We start from the raw sequence: 26664 nt of genomic DNA, 5'->3' as shown, positions 1-26664 counted from the left end.
CCTGACTCAGTTCCTCTCACTCAAATCCCCACTTATGACTTGCCCAGGCCAAACTCACAGATCAAAACAGAACCTCCTGGCCCCACCCACCTCTCCTAGCTCCTCCTACCTACAAAGGAGAAATTATTTCAATTGGCCCAGTCTTGCCTGGCATGCTCATGATCCAGATAGAAATCCTTTCCTAGTTATCCAAACACATCCAACAGGGAAAGACCATCTACTGAACAGCACCATCTCTAATCCAGATCTGCTGGTCTTGCCCACCTGCCCAAGACACTCCCACAATGCTTTTCTTCCAGCCCAGGAATCTGGCACAGCTTCCTTTACTGGCGCCTTCCACTTTCCCAAGCCCTCCTTCTCTGTCCTCTAGGTTTTGCTCTTTCTTTACTCGGTGGCCCGCACACTTCCTTCTCCTGTTCCCCCACCTCTCCCACTTTAGCCCTGTCCACAGTTCAAAAGCTAAAGTGTTGCTGCCGCCTGCTGTGTATAGCCCCACCCACTGCATTTGGCCCCACCCACCTCTCCTGGCCCTCCTTAGCTGAGGGCCTCTTGTTCCTCCGAGCCATTTTGGCCTTGTAGCTGCTGCGCCTCGCAGGGCCGATCCGGATAGAGGTATTTTCGAAGGGCGTTGTGGTCACCGCCACCTTGTTGCCACTCTGGGGAAAGAAGGGTGGCAAATGAGCTGCTGTTCAGGCAGCTCTAATTCCCAGAATATCCCCTCTCCTTTCCCCTTCCCCCAGTGTGCTCCCCGCCTTGCACTCACCTTAAGGATCAGCTCCACAACCTCAGGATGCACCATGCCATGCACAGGCTCCCCATTCACGTGGGTGATAAGGTCTCCGGCACAGAGCCCCGCCTCCTGAGCTGGGCCCCCCTCCTCTACATGCTGGAGACAGGGCACCACACAGGAGCAGGGTTAACAGGATCGGTTACAAGAAAGCTCCCTCAGCTTATGTGCCAGACACCGACCTCTGTGTGCACTGTGATCCTTATAACACTTTATGAAATAGTAATTATTCTCTCCAGTTTACAAATGAAGAAACTGAAGCTCAGAGGGGGAATGGACACCACGGGTCACAGAAGTTTCATTCAGGCCGCCTGGCTTCCGAGTTTGAGCTGTCCCTCATTCCTGGGCGGGCCTTCTCTCCCCTCACCCCCGACCCTAGAACAAAGACCTCACCCACGAGTGCTCACCCAGACAATGTGGTGGACACTGTAGACATCCGAGTCACCCATGTAGACGCGGATGGCACGCAGGGTAAAGCCATACTTCTTGCCTGAGCGTTGGATGGTGATGGGGGAGCGGAGTCCACTGACAGCCGGTGAGTAGTCCCGGCTAGGAGAGGAGTCCCGCGAAGATGGGTTGGAGGAGAGAGATCGTGGGGACATGGGGCTGGCCAGTGGTGAGCTTCCGTGGGGGTCCACTGCAGACACAGAACCATGGTCAGAACTCAAGGCCAGCAGACACAGCTCTTTCTGTATCTGCAACTCCCTCCTTCCTAGTCAAAGTCCCAGGGCTCTCATTGGTCCATCCCAGTGCCAATCACTGTAGACAGGGAAAATGCAGTGTTTTCATTGGCCTATCCTGGCACAAATGGGGCAGCCCCTCCCCTGACAGGTGGGGCACAGCATCACCTGCAGGAATCATGACAGACAAGGCTGTAGCCGAGGCTGACTTGATGACTTTGCCCCCTGTTCGAGAAGGCCGCTTCTCTGCTGCGGGGTCCCCTGATAGCTGCTGGTGGCGCGCCCGGCGCAGAACCAGGTCATTGGTAGCCCTCAGGCCTGATAGGTCCCCGTCCTTTGAGGGTGGGAGGAGGTCACCTGGGCGTGGGCTGTCAGCTGCAATAGAGGAGGTGGGTTAGGAGTCAGTCCAAGGTCATAGACTTCTTGCATGCTGTTCCCTCTGCCTGGAATGCTTTTCCTACTTCTTGCTCTTGTTGGAAGGGGAGTTTCATGAGAGCAAGTAGCATGCATCTAGCACAGCTCCTCATACAGAGAAGTGCTCAGATATATTTGTTTACTGACCAAGTTTGGAATACGGGGTGTTCCTTATGTTGATGAGAACCCAGACTGGAGTATAAAGAGTACATGAGATCTTGCATAAACAGTACCAGGCTCATTAAAAGTTCAATATATGGTCACTGGGGAACTGGGGAAGGCAGCAGGAGAGGGCACTCACTGGCCTCGGGGTCCCCGGAGCTGGCAGTGCCATCCCCTTGAGTTGCCTCTTTAGGGACCCGCGCATCCAGCGAGCCTGGGGGATCAGAACTGGGCCGAGGAGGCCTGCGCAGCCGGGCCTCATCCTCGTCCTCTTGGGGGACGCTGAAGCGGCTAGGCTCCAGTAGTGCGGAAAAACGACGGCGCGCGCCCAACGGGGGACTGGCCTCCCCCTCCAGGAAGCTGGCCTCAGACGCTGAGAACCGCTTGCTGCTGAAAGGGGGCGTGGTTAGAGGCGACTCGCCCCTTCGGTCCCGCTTCCAAAATCCAGCCCTTCCTTCCCCTGCTCACATCTCTGGGGAGCCGCCTCTCCAGGTCTTCTCGCGCAGGGTCAGGCCTCCCAGGCCCTCCCGCTTGCCGGATACCTTCTCCTCTGGGCCCTTGGCACTCGGTTCCCGCTTGCTGCCCCCCGCTGCTGCCACAGGGGTCTTAGGCTCATGCTGCGACAGCTGTTCCATACTACTATACACCTGCAAGAGTCGGTGGGGGGCAAGTTCGGCCCCCAAGTCCCGCCTTTGCTCCCGAACCAACCAGCTTTCCGCTATTTGACCCGCCCAAACCATGCACCTCCTTCCTAAGGCCGGGCCCAGCCCAAATTCTGGATCATTTCTCCAACCATTTACAATTTTTCAGCTCAGACCCCACCCCACAATTAAGCCCCGCCCTATTCTAGACCCTGCCCCACCCATACCTTGAAGAATTGGCTTTCTTGCCCCCACCTTCCCAGGCCCAAGTCAATCATGTGTACCCCAGGCTAGGCCCTGTACCGCAATACAAGCTGCTACTCAAAGCGAGACCTTGGGAACCCTTGCCACCCCCCAAACTGCTCATCCTCTCTACCCCAAGGTTCTGCCCCTTCCTCGTCTAGACCTAGTTCCGCCCCACTGTGAGTCCTTTCTACAACTGCCCAGATTCTTGTTAGATTCCACCATCCAGCCAAAAGCCTGTGCCATAGACCCCTATGCGGCCTCCCCTCAGGCCTGATTACTCCCAGAACCCGGCCCCCTCAGTAGGTTCCCCAGCCTGAGACCTCGGGCCTGGCACCCTGCTTCCCCCAGCCTCTTCAACCCCGCCCCACTCAGGACCACCTCCATTCCCTTCCTCAACCCTGCTGGGAGATAAAGACCTTCCCCAACCCAGGCCCCGCCCCTTATCTCACCCCGCCTTCCCCAGGTCCCACCCCACCCCTAGCCCAGCCTTGGCCAACCTTGCTGAAGCGTGGGGAGCAGGAGGAAAACTGGCGGATCTCCACAGGCTCCTCTTCTGTCGTGTCATCCTCATCATAGGAGTTCACGTGGTGATACCTGTCAGAGCGGGCTGGGGATGGCGGGGTCTGCCATGACTGTGGGCACAGGTCCACCCTCAGATCACACCCCTAACCAGAGCCGGGTCCTTGTTCAAGCCAGGCCTGCAGGCCTAGCCAGGCCCTACCGCATTCTTCATCTGATTCAGGCTGGGTCCCTGCCCAACTCTCAGAGAATCCATCTAGCCCTCCCTCCAGAGAGGCCACACCCCAATATCCCACCTATGGCACTCTCCACCCTGGCTCCATCTCAGGCCAGGCTCGGCTCCTGCCTCCTTCTGGGATCTAGCACCACTCCTCTAATCCAGGCCCAAGCCCAACTCGAGAACTCGCTGTCCAGGCTCCTCCTGTACCCCAAACTCTTCTCTAACCAACTTCTCAGGCTGAGCCCCGCCCCTATGCAGACCACGCCTCTGAGAAGGGTTCCCTTCTCCCACACCACAACCTCAGCCCTCTCCCCAGTCTTGGAGGCTGGTCCCGGCCCAGGCTTTGCATGAGGGCCCCTCTCACCAGATCCCACACCCTGTCTCGCTCACTGTCAAAGTAGCTGGTGTCATCCTCAGACTCCAGGTGAGGGATGAACTCCGCCTTCTGCCTCAGCAGCCCTGTCCAGTCAAGGTCTCGAAAAAAACTGTGCTGCTTCACCTCAAAGGCACCACCTGGGGAGGAAGGGGTTGATGGAGGCAGGGAGGGAATTCCAGTGACAGCTGATAGCAAGCTCTGCAGCCCAGCCCCCGACCCATCTTCCACTCCAGGGCCACAGCACTTGCAGCTCTGCTTCCCCAAGGGGTCCCAAGCCTTCAGATTCTCTGTACAGCAGACCCCTCACCTGCCCCAAGCCGAACCAGGGGGTTGGTCTGCAGGAGGCTGGATATCAGGAGCTGGGCATCTGTGGGCAGGGCCTCATCCCCCTCGGGCCACAGGATGTCATCTGCAGAGCAAGGCGGGGCTGGGAGTCACTTTTGGAGTCCAGGAAATCTTGGGCCTGCCTATGTCCCCATGCCCCCCACCTGCCCACCTCAGAGGCACGCACCACTGATGACCTGTCCAAATAGCTCTTCAGGCGTGTCTCCGAAAAAGGGCACACAGCCCACCAGGAACTCGTAGAGAATGATGCCCATGGCCCACCAGTCCACTGGCTTGCCGTAGCCTTGGCGCAGGATGACCTCGGGCGCGATGTATTCTGGGGTCCCACACACCTAGGGGCAGGCCATCAGCCTGTGCCCTGGCCATGGGAGGGGCCTCGAGGGGGAGCCATGCTTCCCACCAGGCCCTCGGCCCTGAGGTCCTTTTGGGTCACTACCCACCGCCATGACCCCCTCATCTGCACACACACCTGTTTGTCCAGGAACTCCCGGGCGTCTTTCTCAATGTGGCCTTCATACAGGTTGGTGGTGAGGCTCATGAGCCCCATTTTGGATAGGCCGAAATCTGTGAGCTTGATGTGGCCCATGGAGGTGATAAGGAGGCTGCAAACACAAACAGGGAGTCTCAGAGGTGGGCCCACTTCTTTCCTGGCCCTTCCACAGCAGGCCTCCTGAGGGACATGAAGGAGGTGGCAGAAAAGATCAAGGCTCACTTGTCAGGCTTGAGGTCACGGTGCACGATGCCATAGTTGTGCAAGTACTCGAGTGCTAGCACTGTCTCAGCGAAGTACATGCGGGCCATCTCCACCGGCAGTGCCCCGATATTCTTCAGCAGGGTGGCACAGTCCCCCCCTGTGGGTGCAGAAGTACATCCATGTGGAGAGGGAGACATCCCCACGCCAGAGCTGAGCACTCGGCATGCACCATAGCACCAGGTCCTCACCTCACATTGCCCCCATTTTACAGCTAAGGAAAACTGAGGCAGAGAGGGCCCTCTCTCTTCTCAGGTCACACAGGGAGCGCCCTCTACCAGGCTTCTCTTGTCCTCTTATCCAGGGGTCCCCACCCCCCGGACTGGTACCAATCCACGGCCTGTTAGGAACTGGGCCGCAGAGCAGGAGGTAAGTGGCAAGCGAGCAAGCGAAGCTTCATCTGTATTTGCAGCTGCTCCCCAGCACTAGCATCACCGCTTCAGCCCCACCTCAATCATCAGGCATTAGATTCTCATAGGAGCACTAGTCTCTGGTGCCAAAAGGTTGGGGACCGCTTAGCCATCCTCCAAAGTCATTTTGATCTGAGACTCAGAAAGAGGTTGGATCATGCAGGGAGTTGATGGTGGAGGTGAGTTCTGGTGGGTACCAAAGACTGCCTGCTTATCCACTGAGTCTGGAAGCACTGCCCAGGTCTATCTAAAGGGAAGTCCACATATATGAGAACAGAGCCAAGAAATGGATAGATTCCTGAGGACATGGTTTAGGCACCTGGATACAGCCGTTCTTGAAGGCGACATGGATGTTTTGATCCCATGAGTCAATAAATGTCTTTGTTTGAGACAGAAAACTGATGAATCAGACTCTTTGAAGGTAGGGCCCTGGAATCTGCATTTGACCACAACCCTAGGTAATCCTGACACACACTCATGCTGAGAACAAAGCTGGGTTGACTTCCAAATAAGACTTTGAGGCTGGGCCATGTTCAGAAGGCCCCAAGCATCACACCAATTGTGTGCTCGACCCAACAAAGAGATCCCAATTCTGTCCACTTCTTTCTTCCTCTGTATAACCTTGGACTCATGCAGTCATCTCCATACTGGTCTCCCTCTTCTGCCCTCCATACAGCGGCTTAATAAATATTCTTAAAACGTAAGTCAGACCATGTCAACTCTGCTTAAAACCTTCCAGTGGCTACCTGACACACCTGGCATAAAACTCAGTGCCATTCTGGGCTCTGCGATGCCCTGCATGCTTAACCCCCTCGCCCCTCCATCCTCATCTACCCCACCCTTCCTCTCGCTCACTCACTCAACTCCAGCTCCACTGGCCTCCTTGCTGCTCCTCCAAATCCAGATGCCTTCTCATCTAAGAAACTTTATAAACGATTGGGGTTCGCTCTTCCAGGTATAGTGCAGGCCTCAGAAAGGCCTACTGCCCACCTACGTCCCCATGGCTTCCTTGAGCCTTAAGGTCCTCATCGCCATCTTCATTGTATGAAACAATCTGGTTGCTTTGGCTTATTGTCTGTCTAGCCAGACCAGAATATAACCTCCATGAGAGAGAGGTGTGTCTGTCTGTCCCCCACTGTGCCACCAGCACCTAGCACAGCACATGGTGTGAGGGAGACAATAAAGGGACATCTGTTGAATGAACGGATGGTTGACTAAGGCTTGGGGACAGCATAGCTTTAGCCCCATGAGAATATGTGTGTGTCCTAATACCTCTATTATGTGTGTATTTGAGCAATTAATACATTAATATTTGGACAAATATAAGCATGGATAGTTAAACAGATGAAAAATATATGCATTGGCGGTTAGATGGATGGATGGATGGTAAACGGAGAGAAAAACTGATGGATGAATTGTGGATGAATGGATAGAGAAAGCTAGATAATTAGATAAGATGAGATGGCTGCTAGAATGGAGGTTTGAATGAATGAATAAAAATATAGATGGTAAATGGATGGATGGATGGATAAATAGATGGTGGATTAATAAATAAATAGGTATTGGTGAATGGATGGATGGGTGGGTGGATGGGAGGATGGATGAATGATGAGTAAGTGCGTGAAAAATCAGATGAATGAATGGCTAGATATATAAAAAGTCAGATGTACAAAAAATAGATGTGCAACACAGAGTGAACTCTAATATAAACTACGGACTTCAGTTAATAATAATGTACCAATATTGGTTCATCAATTATAACAAATATAGCACTCTAATGCAAGATGTAAATAACAGGGAGACTAGGGGGAAAGGGAATATGTGGGCACTCAATGTACTTTCCAATCAGTTTTTCTATAAAACTAAAACAGCTCTAAAAAAAGTCTATTAATTTTTTAAAAATCGACGTATAATGGATAAAAAGATATATGGTGGGAAAAACAGATGGCTTAGTAAATGGATGGATGGATGGATAATTGGATGGCTGTATCTATACTGAATGAAATGAAAATACATAGATAAACTAATAGATAGCTGGATAGAAATCATCAGGTAGAATGGATGACCAATGACTGGATGGATAAAAAAGTAGATAAAGATATAGGTTGGATAGTCAGTATAGTGGCTGGGGCTCAGGTAGGCCACCCAGCAGCACTGGCCAGCGCGCATGCCCCCATCTTCCCTACATCCCCGCAGGCAGCCACACCTTCCACATATTCCATGACCATGCAGAGGTGGCGCCGGGTCTCAAAGGAGCAGAACATGCTGACCACAAAGGGGTTCTCAGCGAAGGTGAGGATGTCACGCTCCACGAAGGCCTGCTGGATCTGGTTGCGCAGGATCAGGTTCTGCTTGTTGATTTTTTTCATTGCGAAGCGCTGCCTCGTGTCACGGTGTCGCACTAGGTAGACAGCACTGCAGGGGGAGAGAGCGAGGACCGGCCGTCACCTCCGAGACACCCGGCCTTCGCCACCCTCCCCCCGCCAGAGCCCCGGGTGGCTCACCCGTAGGCACCATTGCTTATGAGCTTGATGGTCTCAAAGTCATTCTCTCCAGGTGGTTTCTTAGCCTTGGTTGTGCTGCTACGGCCCTGCAGGGGAAAGATGGAAACCACCACCATCATCATGATAAAATTGGGACTCTTGTTATTCCATTACCCAGGGGGAACCAGAGGCATGGAGGGGGGGGTGGGTCCTTCATCCAAGTGCCACATTGAGGGAGTAACAAAATCAGGACTTGAACCCAACTGTCTGACTCTGAGCCTTATTCCTAACTTCTTTCCATTAGGAAAAAAGCCTATAAAATAATCACCATAATATATAAAGAGTTCTTGGAAATCAGTAACAAAGAGCCTAAAAATTGAAGAGAAAAATAGGCAAGGTATGTGAAATAAAATTAGAGCTCTTAACCGTATAAAAAGATGCTCAACCTCATATATAATGACAGAAGGGAAAATTAAAACTACACAAGATACCATTTTTTATCTAGCAAGTTGGCAAAAAAATTCCCAAAAGCTGACACAGTCTATGGTCAATACTGTACGGAAACAGATACTTTTATACCTTGATGTTGGGAGTGTAAATTGGTACAACCCCCACAGAAGGTACTTCGATGTATATCAGGATTACAAATGTATGTTCCCTTTGAACCAGCAATTTCACTTTTGGATTAATGCTACAGATAGGCTTGCACATGTGAAAACAACACATGTATTATCTTGTTCATTGCGAGATTAGAAACAATTGACATGTTCATCTATAGGAAATTGGTTAAATAAACACTTGAGGGGCACCTATATAAAGGAATGTTGTGCCACTGTTAAAAATAAATAAGGAATCTGTCAGTATATTGATTCAGAAAGTTCTCCCAAGTCTTTTATTAAGTGGAGAAGAAAGCAAGCACTAATATGTACTGTATGCTTTTGTGTAAAAAATGTGACAAAACAGAACTATGTAATCATCTTTGGAGGGTGCTCAGTAGCACATATACTAATAATATTTGGGAGGATACAGGGCAGTAAAGGACAAGGGTGAATGTAAGATTTTTCATTATATACTTTTTTTGAAAATTATTTTTATTTTTCTTAGGGACAAAGATTTATTCCATAAATATTACACAAAAGATTATGACATAAAGAACATGTTGAGCTTGTATGCTCCTAAGACTATAGCCTAAAAATGTCTGACACAAAAATTGACAGAATTACAGGGAGAAATTGCTCAAAACAAGGGTTTAACATATATCTCTCAGAAACTATTAGATCAATCAGGAAAAAAAATGAATAGGGAGATGGAAGATTTGAATCACTCAATTAACAAGTTTGATTGAATGGAATTATGTAGAATCCTACAAACAACAATTAAAGATAAATACCTTTTTAGAGTTTTAGACTTTTGAGTGATGTCATTCCATTACCTATTCAAAAAATTAAACAAATGGCATGTATAGTGAGATTCTTTTAAATATATATATATTTACATACATATAGGAAAGGTGTGTGTATATGTGTGTGAATTCATATATACAATTTGAAATAAAGGTAATAAACTCATCCCCTTCAGGGGCCAGGCAGGTCAGGTGGGAGCCATGGGTGACGGGGGACAGGTGATTGATATCAAGGGCAGCCCCCACTCAGTGCCAGCCATTTCCACCACAGTGTTGTCAGAACTTCTGATTTTTTCAAAAGAAGGCCCAGACCCAGATTTTGAGACAAAACCTTCTGATTTCTATATTTTGCTTCAAATTTTTGAAAAACACTAGACAGTTCAGAGGAAACAAACATGTGGCTGTTAGAGCAGGTCATTTCCACTAGACATGTAAAATATCTTCCAAAATGTGGTTGGCCTGGGGGTGGGGTCATGGCAATTTCTACTATGCTGAGCTCCCAACACAGAGAGACACTCGATTCACTTGAAACCCCATGCACGGTTCCTTAATAAATTAAACATAGAATTATCATATCACCCCGTAATTCCACTCCTAGGTATATATACCCAAAAGAAGTGAAAGAGTTGTTCAAACAAATACTCATACATAAATGTTCATAGCAGCGCTGGTCACACAACAGCTAGAAGATGGAAACAGTCCAACAGTGGACAATGGATAAACAAACATGGTATATCCATGCAATGGAATATCATTCATCCAGAAAAAGGAATCGAAGTGCTGATTCACACTACAATATGGATGAACCTTGAAAACATTATGCTAGACACAAGGGGCCGCAGAGTGAATGATTCCTTGTATATGAAATGTCCAGAACAGGCAAATCCATAGAGACAGAAAGCAGATCAGTGGTTGCCAGGGGCTGGGGGTGGGGGATGGGAATAACTGCCTAATGGGTACAGTGTTCTTTTGAAATGATGAAAATGTTCCAGAACCACACAGATGACGGCTGCACAACATTGTGAATGTACTAAATATCACTGAATTGTTCATTTTAAAATGGTCAAAATGATACATTTTATGTTACGTGTACCTTACCATGAAAAGAAAAAGGCCCATGGAGGAAGAACTAGTATTAATCCATTTAAGAGATGGGGAAACTGAGGCTCAGAGTGGGGACAAAGAGATCTATCCAGCCTGAGGGCAGAGAGCCAGGAAGTAAGACCCCGCCTATCGGGCCAGAACCAGAGTGCTGACTACTGGGCTACCTGGCCTTACCTCAGAGAGGTCATCCTGCTCTGGCGTGTTGGAGCCACCACTGTCCTGTTCCTCCCGGTGCACCACATCTAGGAAGAGACTGAGAGTGAGTGAAGGCTGGGGTCCCGGCAGGTTCACCCCCAAGCCTCCTGTGCCCACCAGCTAGCACCTGGAAAAGGGTCTCGGGTGAGGCCCAGCTGGCGTATGATGTAACGAGGGATGTCTGTCTTGACAAGGTGACCCTCCTTGGCGTGGCCCTCAGCTGCCTCCAGCAAGTGGTAGAATTCCTCGGGGTTGAATTCCTGAGGCAAAGCAGGGGCAGGCTCACGGTGGGCTCCGAGGGGCTCCCCACCAGTCCCCCGCCCCCACCCAACCCCCTCACCAGGCACTCCAGCAGCCTTGCGGGGCGTGAGATGATAATGAGTAGTTTCTTCACCAGCTGGGTGACAAAGGCCACCTCCAAGCTCTCAGAACGTTCATAGGCCTGGGAAGGGGCACAATGGGGATAGGATTCACAGGTGCCCCACCTCAGCCAGGCCCCTCTCTCAACCCCACTGACTACACACTACTACTGTTGTCCCATTTTACAGGTGAGAAAACTGAGGTCCAAGCTGCATAGCACAAAGAATAATTACTATTATAGCAGACACTGTCCTCGGACCTTCCCTCATTCAATTCATCCTCAAAACAACTCGATAATCACTTGCCTCACTCTAGTCTCCACCCTGATGCCTATTGTTTATCTTCTGTTTCTTCCTGCTAGAATGTCAGCTCTGCAAGGGCAGAAATTTATTTCCAGCTGATTCCCCAGCTTCTAGGTCAGTGCCGGCCCCAGAATTGGTGCTTGATAAGTATTTGTGGCACTGATGAATGAGCAAAACCCCTTTTTATAGCAGGAGGACTGAGGCACAGAGAGGTTAAGAGACTTGGCAAAGGCTGCAAAATAAATAAGTGATGAGCTAGATGTGAATCTAGGCTATTTGGAGTCTTTGCTCTTGACTCCTATAGACCTACTGGCAAAATCTAGACGCAAAAATAGATCTGATGCCAGAGCATGTAATGATACCGACATGTTGCCTTTCAGGTCTGGACGGAGGGCCTGGAGCCCAGAGCCCTGTATTCTGGTCCTTGCTCCCTTACCCAACCTCACCTCCTCAAGTCATTTGGCTTCTGTGCTCGTGGAATTTCCCAGACTGTTTTGTCATCTCAGGGCCTTTGCATGTACCCTGCTCAACGCACATACCACCTCCTCATTATTCTTGTCCCAATATCAATGTGACCTCTTCCTGGATATTTCTCTGATTTGTTCCCTGCTGTGTTCCCAGTGCCCCAACATACAGTAGATGTTCCCCCAACATATAGTAGATGTTCAATAAATGCTATTTATCATCATTAATTTGAATGGGAGCATTATCTTGTTTACTTTCATTTATTCATCCATTTATTTATTTTTATTATAATTATAATTATTTATGCCTACAGTACCTGGTCTTCCTAGGTGGTCTCCCACCAAAGTACCAACCAGGCCCGACCCTGCTTAGCTTCCGACATCATTGGGCTTGTTCAGGGTGGCATGGCTGTAGACTAGAAACCGTGGCTCCACTGGGGTGTGAACCCAGGACCTTCTGCGTGTAAAGCAATCGTGCTAACCGCTACACTATGGAACCACGTCCTATTCATCCATTCATTTAATCAACATTTATTGACCATCGACTGTGTGCACAACACTGTGCTGGTCACCCAGGACAAAACAGTGAACAAATAGGCAACCTCACAATGCACCTGTGGGACTGACATTCGAGTGAGACAGATAAAATAAGAAAAAATGCACATTATGACCAATGAGGCTGAGTACTAAGGAGAAATCTAAAGAAAACAGTGGGTGGCGACTGTGAGCAGAATTTTGACATTTTAAATAGGGTTGTCTGGGAGGCCAACCTAAAGTTGACATTTGAGTAAAGACTTGAGGAAGGTTGGATTCCTGCCTCCCCCATCAAACCTAGAGCAGGGATCGTGTCCTTCCCTCCAGGAGCACTTCCTTCTCTTCTACTCCTGAATCCTCAGCTCCACACTAGCGCCTGGCTAGTGGTAGTCGCCCCCTGATGGATGTAGGGAAAACGAAGGCATCTGCCTGATTTGGGGGTGCAGAGTCTGGGCTGAGGCTGGCCTCCCCGTGCACTCACGTCCTGCAGTAGCTTCTCCAGGTTCTCCTGCAATTCGTAGAAGTAGACGGTGGTAATGAGGCCATCGCGGGACTTGGTCAGGCAGTCCCGGGCCAGCTCGATGATCTGGTGGTGGATAAAGCTGAGCACGCCGTCGGCCAGCGGCAACACGCTGTCAGGTTCATAGGCGCGGGCGAAGTCGCGCAGCTTCTCTTCCATCTGCGCAGTGGCCTGCGGGAGGGACGGAGGCGGGGCAGGGGTGACTATGCGGAGCTGTGCCCAGAGGCCGCGGCCGCCAGGAGCCTGCGCTGCGCATACCCGCCACCAGGGGGCACACAGAGCTAAGGCGAGCGAGGGCCCCGCCGCTGGTCATACTCAACACTGCCCCCGCCCCCCGCCCCCACCCTCACCTTCGGGAACCTCTCCTTGTAGACGTGGTTCATCATCACGATCTCGTTGTCGTAGGAGGAGGGGGAGCGCCCGGGGCTGCAGGGAGAGAAGCCCATCTTGTCCAGCCGCCTGCCTCCGAAACTGCCTCCCCCATCACGGTGCAAGTCGTCTATTCACGCGGACCAGAGTCTCGCAGTGCACAAGCTCCCAGACCGCCAGCGTGGAGTTGGGGGGGTGCCGGCCCACCTGAGGCTCCGCGAACGGGGCCGCACGGCGGGCGAGCGACGACCGCCATCCTCATCTGTGATGCTCTCGGTGCTGCCGAAGTGTTTGGAGAGGAAGTGGAGTTCGTCCACTGTAGGCTGGTAGGGCAGCTGGTGCAGGCGCTCCTGGGAGGAGCAGGAAGACTGGGGGGAGGGGCAAGGCTGGGGTCAGAGCCACCGCGGTCCCCCCACAGCTCGGGACCCTGGGCTGGGACTTCCGGGACTGATGGGGCACTGGCAAGGCCGGTACTAGAACCTGATTATGATTCTGGGGTCCCAGGGCCCAGGTTGGGACTCTAGGCACTAGATAGGGGACAGGGACAGTCACGGATGAGAACAGTGACACAGACACGGATATGACTAGAAGGAATCTGTTAAAACTTGAGTCAAGTCACATCTCTCTGTTCAGAACTCTGCATGGCTCTGAACGCCAAAGTTCTCCCCACAGCTCATGAGGCCTGCAGGAACATCTGGCCCTATCCCTGTGCCATCACTTCCTACCACTCTCACCCTCACTTGCTCTACTCCAGCGACAGAGCTGTGGCCTTTTTGATAGACCCTGAACAAGCCAGGCACGCTCTTGCCTCAGGGCCTTTGAACAGACCATTCCCTCTGCCTGGAGCACATCTACTATGGATCATGCCTTCTCCTTCAAATCTTTGCTTAAATGTCACTTCTCAAGGAGGCCTCCTCTGAACACACACCCATCACTTCCTATCCTTGACTTATCTTGTTTCCTCTTGCTGTATTTATCTCCTGACTTTTTTACATCTTTATTATTTATTTGTTATTGCTGTCTGCTTGAGGGCAAGGATTGGCTCAGCTTGGTCTCTGGTCAGGGCCTGGCATGCAGTCGAGCAAACACAGATGCACAGACACCAGTGGAGACACAGGACATCCACTTGATTCTGTAGGCAGAATTCTCTTTTTAAACATCACATCACTCACTTCCCTGCTTAAAACTCCTCATCCCACCAGTGTCTACTAAGATAATTTTTTTAATGCACACAATTTATGACCTACAGAAGCACGATTTCAAATAGTTCAGACTGAAATTTTAATAAATGTTAATATAAAGCAAAAAAAGACTTTCTATGGCTTCTACCTGCATTTAGAATATAATCCATCTCCTTGACCTGGCTGACACGCCCCAGCACGATCAGTATTGCTGCTTGTCTCACCTCAACTCTTCTACTTCTAACCCAAAGCTCCAGCCACACAAGGCTATTTTCAATTTTCCCAATGTGGCAAGTTCTCTGTTGCCTCTGGCAGTTTGCATGTGCTGTTTCCCGCTTCCTGGAACAGCTTTCTATCCCTTCTTCCACCTGCCAAACTCTTGCTGATTCTTTGTCTTGGCTTCAATGCCACCTCTTCCAGGAAGCTTTCCTTGATGCTCCCCCAAATTAGGTCAGTTGCCTCCTCTCTGCTATCACCTCCCCTTACGTTACTCCCATCACAGCTCCAATCCCCCATGTTGTAAATGCCTTCTTACTAGTCTGTCTCCCCTCCCGAGAGCTTTGTAAACCCTTGGACCCTGGCTTAGCTTGCAGAGTCCACCTATCACATGACAGTCACATGATAAATGTCTTCTGAATATCAAACCAGAGACACAAGTAGAAAAGGAGGCAGATGGAGAGGAGATTTTGGGTATTGCAGTGGGTGAGTAAATGGGCTCTGAGTGAAGGGTGTAGCCTGGCCCTGGCCAGCTGCAGACACTTGGGCAAGTGGCTTAATGTCTGTAAAATAAGTCCATGATGAATAGGACCCCCAAGAAGATATGTCAAGGGTGGATAACAGGGCTGGGGGAGACCTGCAACTCACTAGTAGATGGACAGGTGACAATCTTGGAGGACAAAATAACCCAAAGTACTCATTAAGGCCGGCCCAGCTGCTGGCCTGGGTGTGGACCTTTGGGTTGGAGGGTCCCTGCAATTCCCACCCATCTTCCCGCCTACCACACTCACCGAGACAGTGGAGCTGGGTGTGTTGGTTCCATAGCCAGATGAAGGGAGTGAAGCCAGAGACCAACGCCGTCCGTCCGCCCTGGAACCCAGCCGAGGTGCTCAGAGGCCACCAGGCCCCACCAGCTCCCCCACTTCTCCGGATGTGAGAGAAGCACTGGCTATGGCCAGGGCAGGGGTTTGGGAAGCATATCTGTACTCTGTGGTTCCTGAAGGCCCTCCAGGTCAAGGAGGTAAAGAGGAAGACTTCCAGCCAGGCACCAGCCTCCTTGGCTCCTTCCCATGATTCCCTCTCCTGTCATACTCAGGCCACACTAGCCCCAGTGTGAACCCCGAGGGGGACCAGAAAAGCCCACACAAGGAAGTCATCCTAGAGGACCCGAAATGTCAATTCCTAGAGGACCCTCCATGAGAAAGCTCTCAGAGGCAGACCCCTTGGTTCTTCTCAGAGAAGAAATTCCCCTCCATCAAACACACACTCTGACATGCTCTCACATTGGTACACTCACAGTCACACAGACACAGTCACTCTCCTGGCCACACTCACCAGTGTTAATGTGACTACTATGGTCAAGTTCATGTACTGACAATCACACACATTCACGCATGACTCCCTAACAGACATTTATACAATTCACTGTCCCATACATGGCCCCAAATGTCACACTTTCCTAACACACAATTGTACTTACAAAAACAGACATCCACTCATATATAAACACAGACACTTACAAAGATCCAGAACTCATGCTCTGATACACACACAGACACATACTCCCTCATGCGCACTCTACGCTTTCACATTCACACATATATTCAAGACACCCTCACGCACTCAGTCACACATTCCAACTCATGCAGTCACACACTCATTCACACTGCAGCATAGATTACACATGCACGTGGAAACACGCATGGAGGTGCACGCTCTCTCACATAGTCACATACATTTATAACCCTACAGATATAATTCACACTCAGACACTTTCATATTTGAATGCTGATGCATACCTCCATGGAGACCTGTGTAGGCACAGGCTATTTTCACATATTCACAGTCTCACAAACTTGCACTCCTAGTCACGTGGACACACACTCCCACACACTACGCGACTCATTCCTCATTCCTCCCTCTCGGCAGTGTGTCGCTCAGTCCACTTGCCGCCCCGCCCAACCTCCATGCAGGCAACCACATCAGGCCCAATCCTGGAGCCCTTTTCTGGCTCCCTATTGCCCTCAGCTGAATTCCACGGAGGAGGGGGACCTTCCCTCACTCTCCCCAGGGAGCTGTCCTCTGTCTCCACAGTCCCTTGTGACTTCTACACCACAGCCTTCACCAGCCTTTGCAGCGACCCTGGTTCTCTGGCCTGCCACCCCAACTCAACTCTGAGGATAGAGGGAGGTGTCATTCGCTTCTTACGTTCAGCTCCCAGAACAGAGCATGTGTTCAGACAATGCTTTGAGAATAAGTTCAAAGAAAAAGAGATCTGGGCAAACACCCTGGTGACTCCCAAAAGTCTCTCCTCAAAACATTCAAGGAATCTCTCTGCCTTCCCCAATTTCGCCAAAGGCCCCAGAAAATTCATTTAGGGACACTCCAGAAACTCATCACTGAGACATTTCTCCTCCCCGGGAGGGAAACCTGAGATTCCTCCTGTTGGGACCTCGAGAAATAGCCCTAGGCGTCCTCCTTCACATCAGGGACCAAGTGTCCCTCAATGGGCACCGCTAAATCTGCGCTTGCGCACCTTATCTGCGTTTCTCGCCCTGTTGCTATGGAAACGCCCGGCCTGCAGTGCCAGGCGGGAGACTGAGACCCGCGGCCCAGAACGCAGGCGCTTTAGCTGCTAGGCCAAGGAAGTCACGCCCCTTCCCCTTTCCAGAGAGGCGATTGGCCCCGCCTTCTTATAGGCCCAGGCCCCTAAGGCTGGGAGCTGGTTTCCTCTGGGACGCTGGAGCACTCTGCAGGCTCTGGCTCAGTTGCAATTAGGAGGGGAACAGATGGGAGCCCATACGGTGGGTGGGGAGGGTCGGACCAGGGTACTAGGACCCTGTGAACAGGAACTCACCTTCGGGAGGAGGCAAACGAGAAGTGTGCGGGAGTGTTGGGGGAGAAGTTGCGGGGGCTATCCAAGGGACTGCTACCTGTGACGGAAAGAGGGGGATCTTTAGGTCTAGGCTGGGCGGCAATCCCATTACGCCTCCTAATCTCCAATGCGGGTTGCAAACAGTAGCCCGTCCCCTTTAGTCCCACAGTTGGGAGTGGCCCCCGCCTAAGAGTTTTTGGTTACCGAGTATGCCCAGCCCGTCCAGGCCGATTCTGTCTTCTTCTGGGATGGACCCGCCCCTCAGGTATGTCTCTTCCTTTCTGCCCCATCCTCTTTTCAGTTTAGCTCCGCCCATCAATACCCGCCCTCTGCTGACTGACCACGCCCAACATTGATGGCCCCGCCCCTTGTCCAATCCGGGCTCTCCTCTATCCAGACTCAGTCCACCCTTCCTGTGGTATGGACACATCCCTCTCCTGTGGCCAAGTCTCCTCTAGTCTGGGCCACACCCACCACCTGTCTCACCCAGGTGTCCAGGCAGTGGGGAGTGGGGTCGCGGCAGCGTGGGCGAAGTGCTGGTCAAGATGAGGCTTTTCCGGTTACTCGTGCGGCAGCTGTGGAGAAGGGGAGGCAAGGGGGTCGGGCCAGGCCGCAGCCTAGGGAGTTTGTGAACACAATCAGCCTCCCTCCCATCTCAGATACCCGCTTATCTCCTATCCGTGTGTTCTGAGAAGTGCCCCCAGAATACTACTTAGAGTAGGAGGCAGTGGAGACCTCAGCAGGACTGCATATGGGAGGGGATGCATGTGAGACGTGTAGGTGCAAGACTCCTGGTGTGGACCATGGGTAAACATGTGGGGCACAGTTTCAGTCATGGAGTGATAGTCATGTCTTTGTGACACTGTTGGAGATATTGAGTATCTGCCTGTCTAGATCTGTGTGTGACGTATGCTGTGTGTATCCACGTGTGACATCCAGCGTGCAAGTTTAGCAATGGGTGCATCCTAGTGTAACATGTGTGACAGTCCTTGTGTTTATCTTGTGACACAACTTGCGCCTTTGTGTATCTATGTGACACAATGTATAATGCCACTTGTACATAATTATGCGTGCCATTGTGTGCTATATTGTTTGCATGATGTACGATTTCTGCTCCATGTGTCTTTGTGCAGCATTCTAAGTCTGTGAGATACTGTCCTTGTGTCTGCATGTGATATTCACCATGTATGTACACAAGTGGCATCTACTGTGTGTAAATTTAACATCCTGTGACATTAGGCATGTCTGAGCATGCCAACATGTGTGACATTCCCTGGATGAGTCTTGCATGTGATAATGTATGATAGTTTGTCTTTCACTCTCTGCAAGATTCCCTGTTTTATTGTGGCATCCGTGTGACACAACATGCAACATGCTTAGGTGATATTGTGTGTTGTGACATTGGGTACATGGATGCCATTGCCACACATGTGTCTGTATGCATCTTAGGTGGCAATAATTGTGTGTGTCACCATGCATGTGACATCTTACTGAGTGTACACAACAGTGTACCTGTGGGTTTACTGGTTAGTGTGTGATGCTGGGGGTGCCCCTGTGTATCTGTGCATGTCTCTGACCTATGGCCACTGTATGGCTGGGTATGTGTGGTGCCTCCCTGTGTATCTGGGCCACTAGGGCTGTTGTGTATGTGTGTGTGACATCATGTCCTACGTGACACTGTGTGTCACTATTTTCCGAATGAGGCTGTGTTGGGGGGGAGTTTGTGCTATGATAAAAGTCCCCATCTTCTTTCTGACCTTCAGGATTCCAGCTTCCAAAGAGGGAGCCTCAGGCCCCTCCATTCCCCTCACCCCCCACTGCAGTGACTGAGCATATCAGCGCGGCCAGAGCACGCGGCATGGGGTGGGGGGAGGCCAGACTGCGGCTATTGTTCTGAGGGTGCCAAGCCCCCCCACCAATCCCTTCTTCTCTTACCCTTCTGAACTGCCAGAGTCCACAGCAACAGAAGACAAAGGCGCCGCACCCCCCCACACACGAACACCCCGAGCAGCCCCCGCCCCCTGCGGCTGTCCTTTCCAGTGTGTCCCCCAGCCTCGCCCCCCACTGCCCTCCATTCAGCCCCATCCCTAGCAGGAAGGCGCAGCGCGGGCACCTCTGGCGCAGCTGGACCGGGTGCAGCATCCCGGGCCCCACCCTGCGGCACCCGCCGGAGGGGCGGCTTTGGCGGGAGGGCCAAGTCAGGGTCTTAGGGATCAGGGGTCTACCTCTTGGTGCGGCGGAACATACTGCCACCAGGGAAGGAGGGCATCGAGAAATTGGAAAGCGCGGTCCAGAGAGAGTCAGACATGACCCGGCGGCGGCGACATGGTGGCAGGTGCGGCAGTGGCAGCGGCGCTGGGAGCGAGCGCGCTGGGCGGATGCTGGAGCCGCAGCAGGCAGGGAGGGGAGGGCGAGGGAGGGGAGGGCCATGCGCTACCACTTGCCGGGAGGGGGCGCTGCTGGGTACCAGCGCACCAGGCCCCGCCCGCACGCTGGCCTGGCGCCCCAACCCGCTCTCGCGTATCTCTCCCCAAGGCTCACCTGCTGCTTTTCCGGGGCAGGGGCAAATCCTTCTAGAAGGCAAAGAAACAAAAGGATAGAGGTCAGCATGAGCCAGCAGCTGTTGCCCGCAAGCTTTTCAGCCCCCAGGAGGAGAAGTTGGGTGGGACTCATCCGCATGTCACCTGCACCCTTGGCCATGGGCTGAGGGCTGAAGGTAGGGATACCAGGATGATTCCTTTCCTGACTCCTAGAGACCAGCATAGGGCCCCATAGAGGACTCCTGAGTTAGCATCTCAATGTCTGTTTGTGCAAGTGAAACGGGAGTCTTTAATTGAAAAGCATTTCTTGAGCGCCTACTATATCCCAGGACCTGTGTAGGCACTGGGGCCACAGCAATGAATGAAACAAAAATTCCTGCCCTTTTGAAACTAGCATTTACAGGAGGGAAGCAGAAAATAAACAAGATTAATGTGAAAGTGAATGAAATAATTTTAGACAGCAATAAGCGTCATGAATAAATTTAAGCAAGGTGATATGATGGAAAACAGCTAGGAGAGGGACATGATGGTCTGAGAGGGCTACTCTGGGAAGGCGACTTCTAAGATAGTTTCTGAAAAATAAGAGGCAGCATGGGAGGATCTGTGAAGAGAGCATCTGAGGTAAAGGAAACTGCAAAGGCCTGGAGGCAGGAATGAACTTGGCATGCTCAAACATGAAAATTTGAATGAATGAGTGACTCCTCCACACTCCAACGGTTCTGCCCTACTCCCAGCCAGATCCAAGAGTGGGGGGGGTGGAGGTAGTTAAGGTGGCTCAAAACTGAAATTTGAATTGAGAATCATGTGGTGGCTAGGTGCTCTTTAAAAATATATATATTTTTTTAATTAAAATATATATTATATTTTATATAAATATATATTTTATATATTAATACATATTAATTATTATCACTGCCATTATATATAAAATATTATATATATAATAAAATATTATATATATATATAATGGCAGTGATAATAATTAATAGCTGTTAACTTTATGTGTCCACATCAGAAAATGTTCATGTTCTGTTTGTCAAGCACACAGGTAGTCACTACAGGGTCCAGAAACTACGGAGGTCTAAACCCTTTTCCAAGAGAAATGTGGAGAGGGACTGCCAACTTATAGCCGGCTCTGTGTCCACAGGCTGATGCGAATAAAGGGGATTAGGTAGGGCTGCAAGATTTGAATGAGGGTTTCAAAAGCCCTTTTGTTGGGGACTCTAACCAGAGGAAAATTCGAAAAACTAGGAATAGTCTAGATCCTTTCCATGATCTCTGAAAACAGAAATCCCAGGGTTCAAATCCCAGCAGTGCCTCTTGACAACCTTGGCAAGTGACCTTCCAATAGTCCATACATCCTAGAGGATTCCGTGAGATGATGCAGGTGCTAGCACCTTAGTGTGAAGCCTGGCACATAGTTAGGGCTCAATAAATATTAGGTCATAGGAACAGGAGTTATTGTGGATGGATACACTGCATGACAGAAGATGAGCCAGAGGGATCTCCCACTCCTGTGAATGTATAGTCGAGGTCAAAGGGCATAATGTCTACATCGGCAGCCTTGCCCTTCTGAGCCACGAGTGACCAGAAATCCATACCAGGTTTTCCTGCTGTCTTTGCAGGATCAGCTAGAATGAGCTGCAACTTGGACCGGCCCTGCGGGACTGCGCGACCGCAATGGCCCAAGCGAAATCAAGACCTGGATTTCTCGACCATGGAGCTCAAGATTCCAGACCCGGGTACACTCGGCCTTCGAGGGTGAGCCCCTGGGAAACATTCAAGCCTCTCTCCGAGAAATTTTCGAACACAGCCTCATCTGCCAGGGCACCTAACATTAGGGGTCGAACAAAAGGACAAACTGGAGCAGTGGAGGACTGGGATCCTTGGCGTCGGTGTAAAGAGACGCCATCTCCATCCCCAGCTGCAGAGCCCCAGCTGCAGAAGCGGATGCTGCTTCTCTCCAGGATTAACAGACAGCGCTGCGGACAGGCCATTCAAACTCAGGATGCTCTTCATATATATGACCCCAGCTGTACACAGGGGACCCTCGGGTTCTCCGAGGTTGCGAAACAGTTCCTAAAGGATTGTCCTAAGGGATAGCACCAATGTGTGAGGGTGTATCCAGGCAGCGAAGTGATTAACCCTGTCAGAGGGAAGAGGTAGGAGCATGACCCGGGTGGGGGTACCCGAGACTAAAAGTAGCCTCAAGAAGGTTGAGAGGATGAGTGGGAGGATCCCGGGCTGGGGGCAGTCTTGCTAGAGACAAAAATCCCGCGTGGCACTGAGCCAATGGGAATCGGCACCGGCCCAGAAGGCGGGGATACACCCCATGCAGGCCCCGCCCCATTTTCTCTTTTTTCCTAGGGCACCCGATGGCGCGTACCTAGTTTGATTGGTTCAGCATTTGGCTCTGGCTTTGCCGCAGCTCCCTCCCTCTCTTAGGAATCGTTCTCCTAACCCAGCCCTGGAATTGGGAGGGAATCGAGGGAAGACCTGAAGAGCCCAAGGCTCCTAGACGGGGCCATCTGGGCTGTTTGAAAGCGAATTAGCTTTCCAACACAAGTATGGCTCCAGCATCAACCAAACGCCTGGGAAGTCCATCCTGCCCTCTGATCTCGATTTTTCCTGCTGCAATGACTGATCAGCTCACCTTGGTCTCCAATCTCACGGATGGTGGGTTAGAAGAGGTCCTGGATCAGAGTTCTGGATCAGAGTTCTTCCCAAGCTCTAAGCTAGGTATGTAGCCTGAGTCTGGGCCCATGTTAGGCTTTATCTAAGTGTTTCCAGGATACCTAGCACGGGGCTGAGCTCCAATGAGGCTCAGAAAGACCAGACAGACCTTGGGGTGAAACTTAACCTTTAGAAGCTCACACCAAAGACGGGAGAAGAGGACCCTTCTCAGCTTCAGAATCTCCACCCATCTTGGAAGTGGGAATTCCTGACGCTTGGATTCCCCGCCGCCCCCCCCCGCCCCGCCCTCGCTTTCCAACACTCCACAACAATCCTCAGTGTCCCACTCCGCGCAGTGGACTCACGCCTACCGCGCCTGCGCAGCCTGGAGACCAGCATCTTCTAAGGCTGCAAGGAGCTAAAAATCGCTCCCGCCCACCCACAAGCTGCGCTGGACTTGAGGATTGCGCAGGGGCGGGGCGGGGGGGGGAGGTGGAGTGGAGGGGGCTGGAATGAAGAGTGAGGAGGGAGGCTGTTTAGGTGCCTGTCCAATTAGGTCAGTAGGAAGAATCCTGGTAGCCAGGCGGGTGCATGGACGTCGCAGGGGGTCTCTGAAAGCGGCTCCTGAGGTGGTGAGGGGCGAGGCTGCTGGTACAAACATGTTTACGGCTGCAGCGATGCCGGCGGCCCCGTGGGGCTCCAGCCTTGGAGCAATAACTTTGCTTTGCGCCCCCTCACCCCCCACCTTGGCGAGGAGCCAGAGCGATGACTTCTGGCCCCAGCCCCCTTGCCCTCCGGTGGGCTAGGTGCCCCTCGGGCTATCCTCGAGGAGGAGCGCTCGGCTGCACCCTCTCCGTCAGCTCCCTGGATCCCTGGGCGGCGCCCGAGGGGCGGGGTCCCCAGCACGACAGGACGCGTGGCCACAGCGTTCCCTGCGGGTAGTGTCCGGAGACCGTGGGAGACGGCGCCCGCGCGGACCCTGGCGCAAGTTCTCCTGCCGGCAGCCGGGCCCCGCCCCAAGGCGCCGACCCCCTCTGCTCCACCTGGGGCCGGGTCCACCTCGTACCTGCAGCCTCCGGCGGCGGATCAGGCCCGAATCGTCCATGGCGGCGGAGGCTTCGGCCCCGGGGAGGGAGGAGGGTGGCGGTGGCAGCCGGGAGGAGGGAAGAGGGAAGGAGTGAGAAGCCGCGGGGACCGCCACGGCGGCGGCGGCTGGAGGGGGGGGAAGCGGGGGCGGAGCAAAGTGGGGCGGGCCCGGCACCGTCACTGCGTCTAGGCGCTCCAGCCGGTCTCAGCCAAGGCTGCCCGCGCTGGGGGCGGGGGACGGGGGACAGGCGGGAAAAGGAGCCTCCAGATAACCCCGAGACAGCCAAGCTACCAAGAGATGCCTATAAAGAGAGATACCCCAGGAGAGAGATATGCTCATGGGTAGACCCCAACTCTAGAAACACCCCAAGACATTCTCGCTGAGATATATTCTCTATGCGACCCACCCCCAGCGACTGCCTCAGGGAGACACATTCCCATGGGGACACATGCTCCACAGGGAGGCACTCTGTAATCAAGAACTCTCCCCTCACTCTGAAAATCATTCTTAAGACAGTCGATCTCTGAGAGGTGATGCTTTCTCTCAAAAGCCACCATTCCCCAAGAAGAGACATTTCTACATAGAAAAATCCCGAGGCGACATTTCACGTGGGGAGCCTGGTAGGTATACCCCTAATGGAAGACCCCCTAAAAGCCATATTCTCTGTGGGAAATTGTCTCTACCCACGAGACCCCCGTGCCCCAAGAAGACATTCTTACAGAGTGACATTTTCACCGAGGAGGCCCGTACTCATGGGAGATACCCCCCTCTCCCAAGCAGAGACTCTTCAGGGAACCCTGCAGCCCCTCTAGTGACCCCTTCCCTCATCGTCAGGATTAAGAAGCCAGGCCAGGCTGTATTTATAGGAGCGATTAGCTGGTCTTTGGGGTGGGGCAGCTGAAGCGATTTTCAACACCCCCCCTCCTTGCCCCGCAGTGTTCCTGCAGCTGAGGCCAAATTGACTATGCTTCCCAGAGTTAGAGCTGAAACCTACCCACACCAAGTCTAGGCACTGGGGGGCAGGATGGGGAGGTGGCTTCCCAAGGGTCCAGCCCATAAATGGCTCGAGGGCTCTCGAGGGCAGTCACTGAACAGGAGTGACTCCTGCCTCCCAACGGGAGCAACAGCCAGGTCTAGTGAGGTCTAGTTTGTGTTCTGTCCCCCCGCCCACCACGGCCGCACTTGTCTCCTCATCTCTGTGCCTTTGCCTGAGTTGATTGTCTGTTTGTCTCTGTTGGTCGGCATGTTTATGTTGCCATCTCGTCGAGTCTGTTCTTCACCTTTCTCTGTCCAAGGCCGGGACTCCACTTGTGTCGCCCCTTTTCATGCGGGCGGCCGCGGGAGCTCTCCGTGGTGCTGATCTCGTGTGCTCCTGTCCGCGGTGCTGAAATCTGCGTGCAGATTTGGGGGCTGAGGTCAGGAAAGGAGAAGGGCTGGTGGGAGGCACTACCCAGAGGCTGGCTAGATCTGACCTAAGATCTGGTCCTGCACCTACTCCCTTACATTTATTATCTCTTACTCAACTGGACACATTGAACAACCTGGACTGCTCTAAGATGAGCTGGGGGTAGGCTAAGTCCACTGAATCTTGGTTGCTGATGCCTCCAGGACAGCAATGGGTGCCCTCAGTGGAGCCTGGAGACACTGCTTTCTCATTTGTTCATTCACTAGATTTGAATTGACCACTTAATGTGTGCAAGTTAGTGTTTTGAGATCTAGGAGTACAGCAGTAAAAGAGACAGAAAAAAAACTATGCACTAGACTGAGAAGGAAGAGAGATTTGTGATAGTTGTCATTACTCACAAAAACACATATGCACTCTCTACAAGCACAGGTGCACACACACATACACATACACTCTGCAATCATACACACAAACATGAACATACTAACACGCTCAGCAAACACTCATATACTCATATTTATATACTCTGCAAACACATACTCCATAAACACACACACTCTGAGAATACACACATATATAAACACATACTCAACACACACAAACACATATACACATAAACTCACACTCTATAAACACATAGAAAACACAGACATACATATTCAGCAAGTGCAGCACAAACAACAAATACAAACACTTAACAAACACAAGCACACACATACTTCCCAAATGAAAGGAAGCTCAGCTACACACAGACTCGTCCAACATACAGGCACATATATCCTCCCAAGGCAATACATGGACACACATACACATACATACCCACTGCAGGGCTGTTTTCCTCATCTACTAGAATGTCAGCTCTATGAGGATTGAGATTTTCAAGTCTTGGTCACTACTACATTTCCAGAATGTAACACAGCAGGTGCTCAATAAATGTTTGTTGAATGAATAGATGAATGAGAAAATGTTCGCAAGGGACATAGTCACAAAAACTACAGAGGGACACACACACATGCATATTTCAGATGCAGATCCACCCTCTTCACTCCCTTGCTCACTTACGATCAACATTCATGGTCAACAACCTTTACCCACTGACTCTATTCACTGATTTTCGCAGGGCACACATCCTATTCTGATCCTGCATCTACTCCCTTACATTTATTATCTCTTACTCAACTGGACACATTTGGCTTGGGACACATACAGTCCTCCTTATCTCAATTTTGAACACACAAACACAACCACAAAACCAAGAGACACATACAAACTGCACACAACGTACACATACACATACACGCAGCCACATAAACACATCCTCATTCAATGCACAATCTCCACATGTACAGATCCAGAGTTTAAGCCATAATTTCAACATAAAAGCAAACACAAGGATGTATACA

At 51.5% G+C, this 26664-nt stretch overlaps 1 protein-coding gene and 1 pseudogene across 4 annotated transcripts in view; both read right to left on the bottom strand.

The window, feature by feature from the left end:
* MAST1 (microtubule associated serine/threonine kinase 1) overlaps window positions 1-26664 on the bottom strand; it is a 36362-nt gene that overhangs the window by 1854 nt on the left and 7844 nt on the right. For 2 of the 4 annotated variants that reach the window (XM_011382529.2, XM_023524612.1), the window contains exons 2-26: window positions 25137-25247; window positions 19782-20129; window positions 18043-18131; window positions 17539-17614; window positions 15473-15551; window positions 13492-13652; window positions 13266-13341; window positions 12877-13086; window positions 11076-11177; window positions 10863-10995; window positions 10715-10782; window positions 8056-8141; window positions 7758-7966; window positions 5103-5241; window positions 4860-4992; window positions 4557-4722; window positions 4353-4454; window positions 4060-4182; window positions 3428-3537; window positions 2512-2690; window positions 2183-2430; window positions 1636-1842; window positions 1195-1424; window positions 764-886; window positions 520-656 (exon numbers count right to left, since the gene is read on the bottom strand). In XM_011382529.2, the coding sequence (XP_011380831.1) occupies window positions 520-656; window positions 764-886; window positions 1195-1424; window positions 1636-1842; window positions 2183-2430; window positions 2512-2690; window positions 3428-3537; window positions 4060-4182; window positions 4353-4454; window positions 4557-4722; window positions 4860-4992; window positions 5103-5241; window positions 7758-7966; window positions 8056-8141; window positions 10715-10782; window positions 10863-10995; window positions 11076-11177; window positions 12877-13086; window positions 13266-13341; window positions 13492-13652; window positions 15473-15551; window positions 17539-17614; window positions 18043-18131; window positions 19782-20129; window positions 25137-25183 (3581 nt within the window). In that variant the 5' untranslated portion in view covers window positions 25184-25247. Of the gene's footprint in view, window positions 1-519; window positions 657-763; window positions 887-1194; window positions 1425-1635; window positions 1843-2182; window positions 2434-2511; window positions 2691-3427; window positions 3538-4059; window positions 4183-4352; window positions 4455-4556; window positions 4723-4859; window positions 4993-5102; window positions 5242-7757; window positions 7967-8055; window positions 8142-10714; window positions 10783-10862; window positions 10996-11075; window positions 11178-12876; window positions 13087-13265; window positions 13342-13491; window positions 13653-15472; window positions 15552-17538; window positions 17615-18042; window positions 18132-19781; window positions 20130-20240; window positions 20258-23835; window positions 24158-25136; window positions 25248-26664 lie in introns of those variants that run through there. The other 2 variants (XM_023524613.1, XM_023524614.1) reach the window with 2 other exon arrangements.
* LOC111732686 lies at window positions 12167-12278 on the bottom strand (annotated as a pseudogene).

Source organism: Pteropus vampyrus, unplaced genomic scaffold, assembly GCF_000151845.1.
Source record: "Pteropus vampyrus isolate Shadow unplaced genomic scaffold, Pvam_2.0 Scaffold482, whole genome shotgun sequence".
NCBI classification, from domain to species: Eukaryota; Metazoa; Chordata; class Mammalia; order Chiroptera; family Pteropodidae; genus Pteropus; species Pteropus vampyrus.
This window is presented reverse-complemented; position numbering and strand designations above follow the sequence as displayed.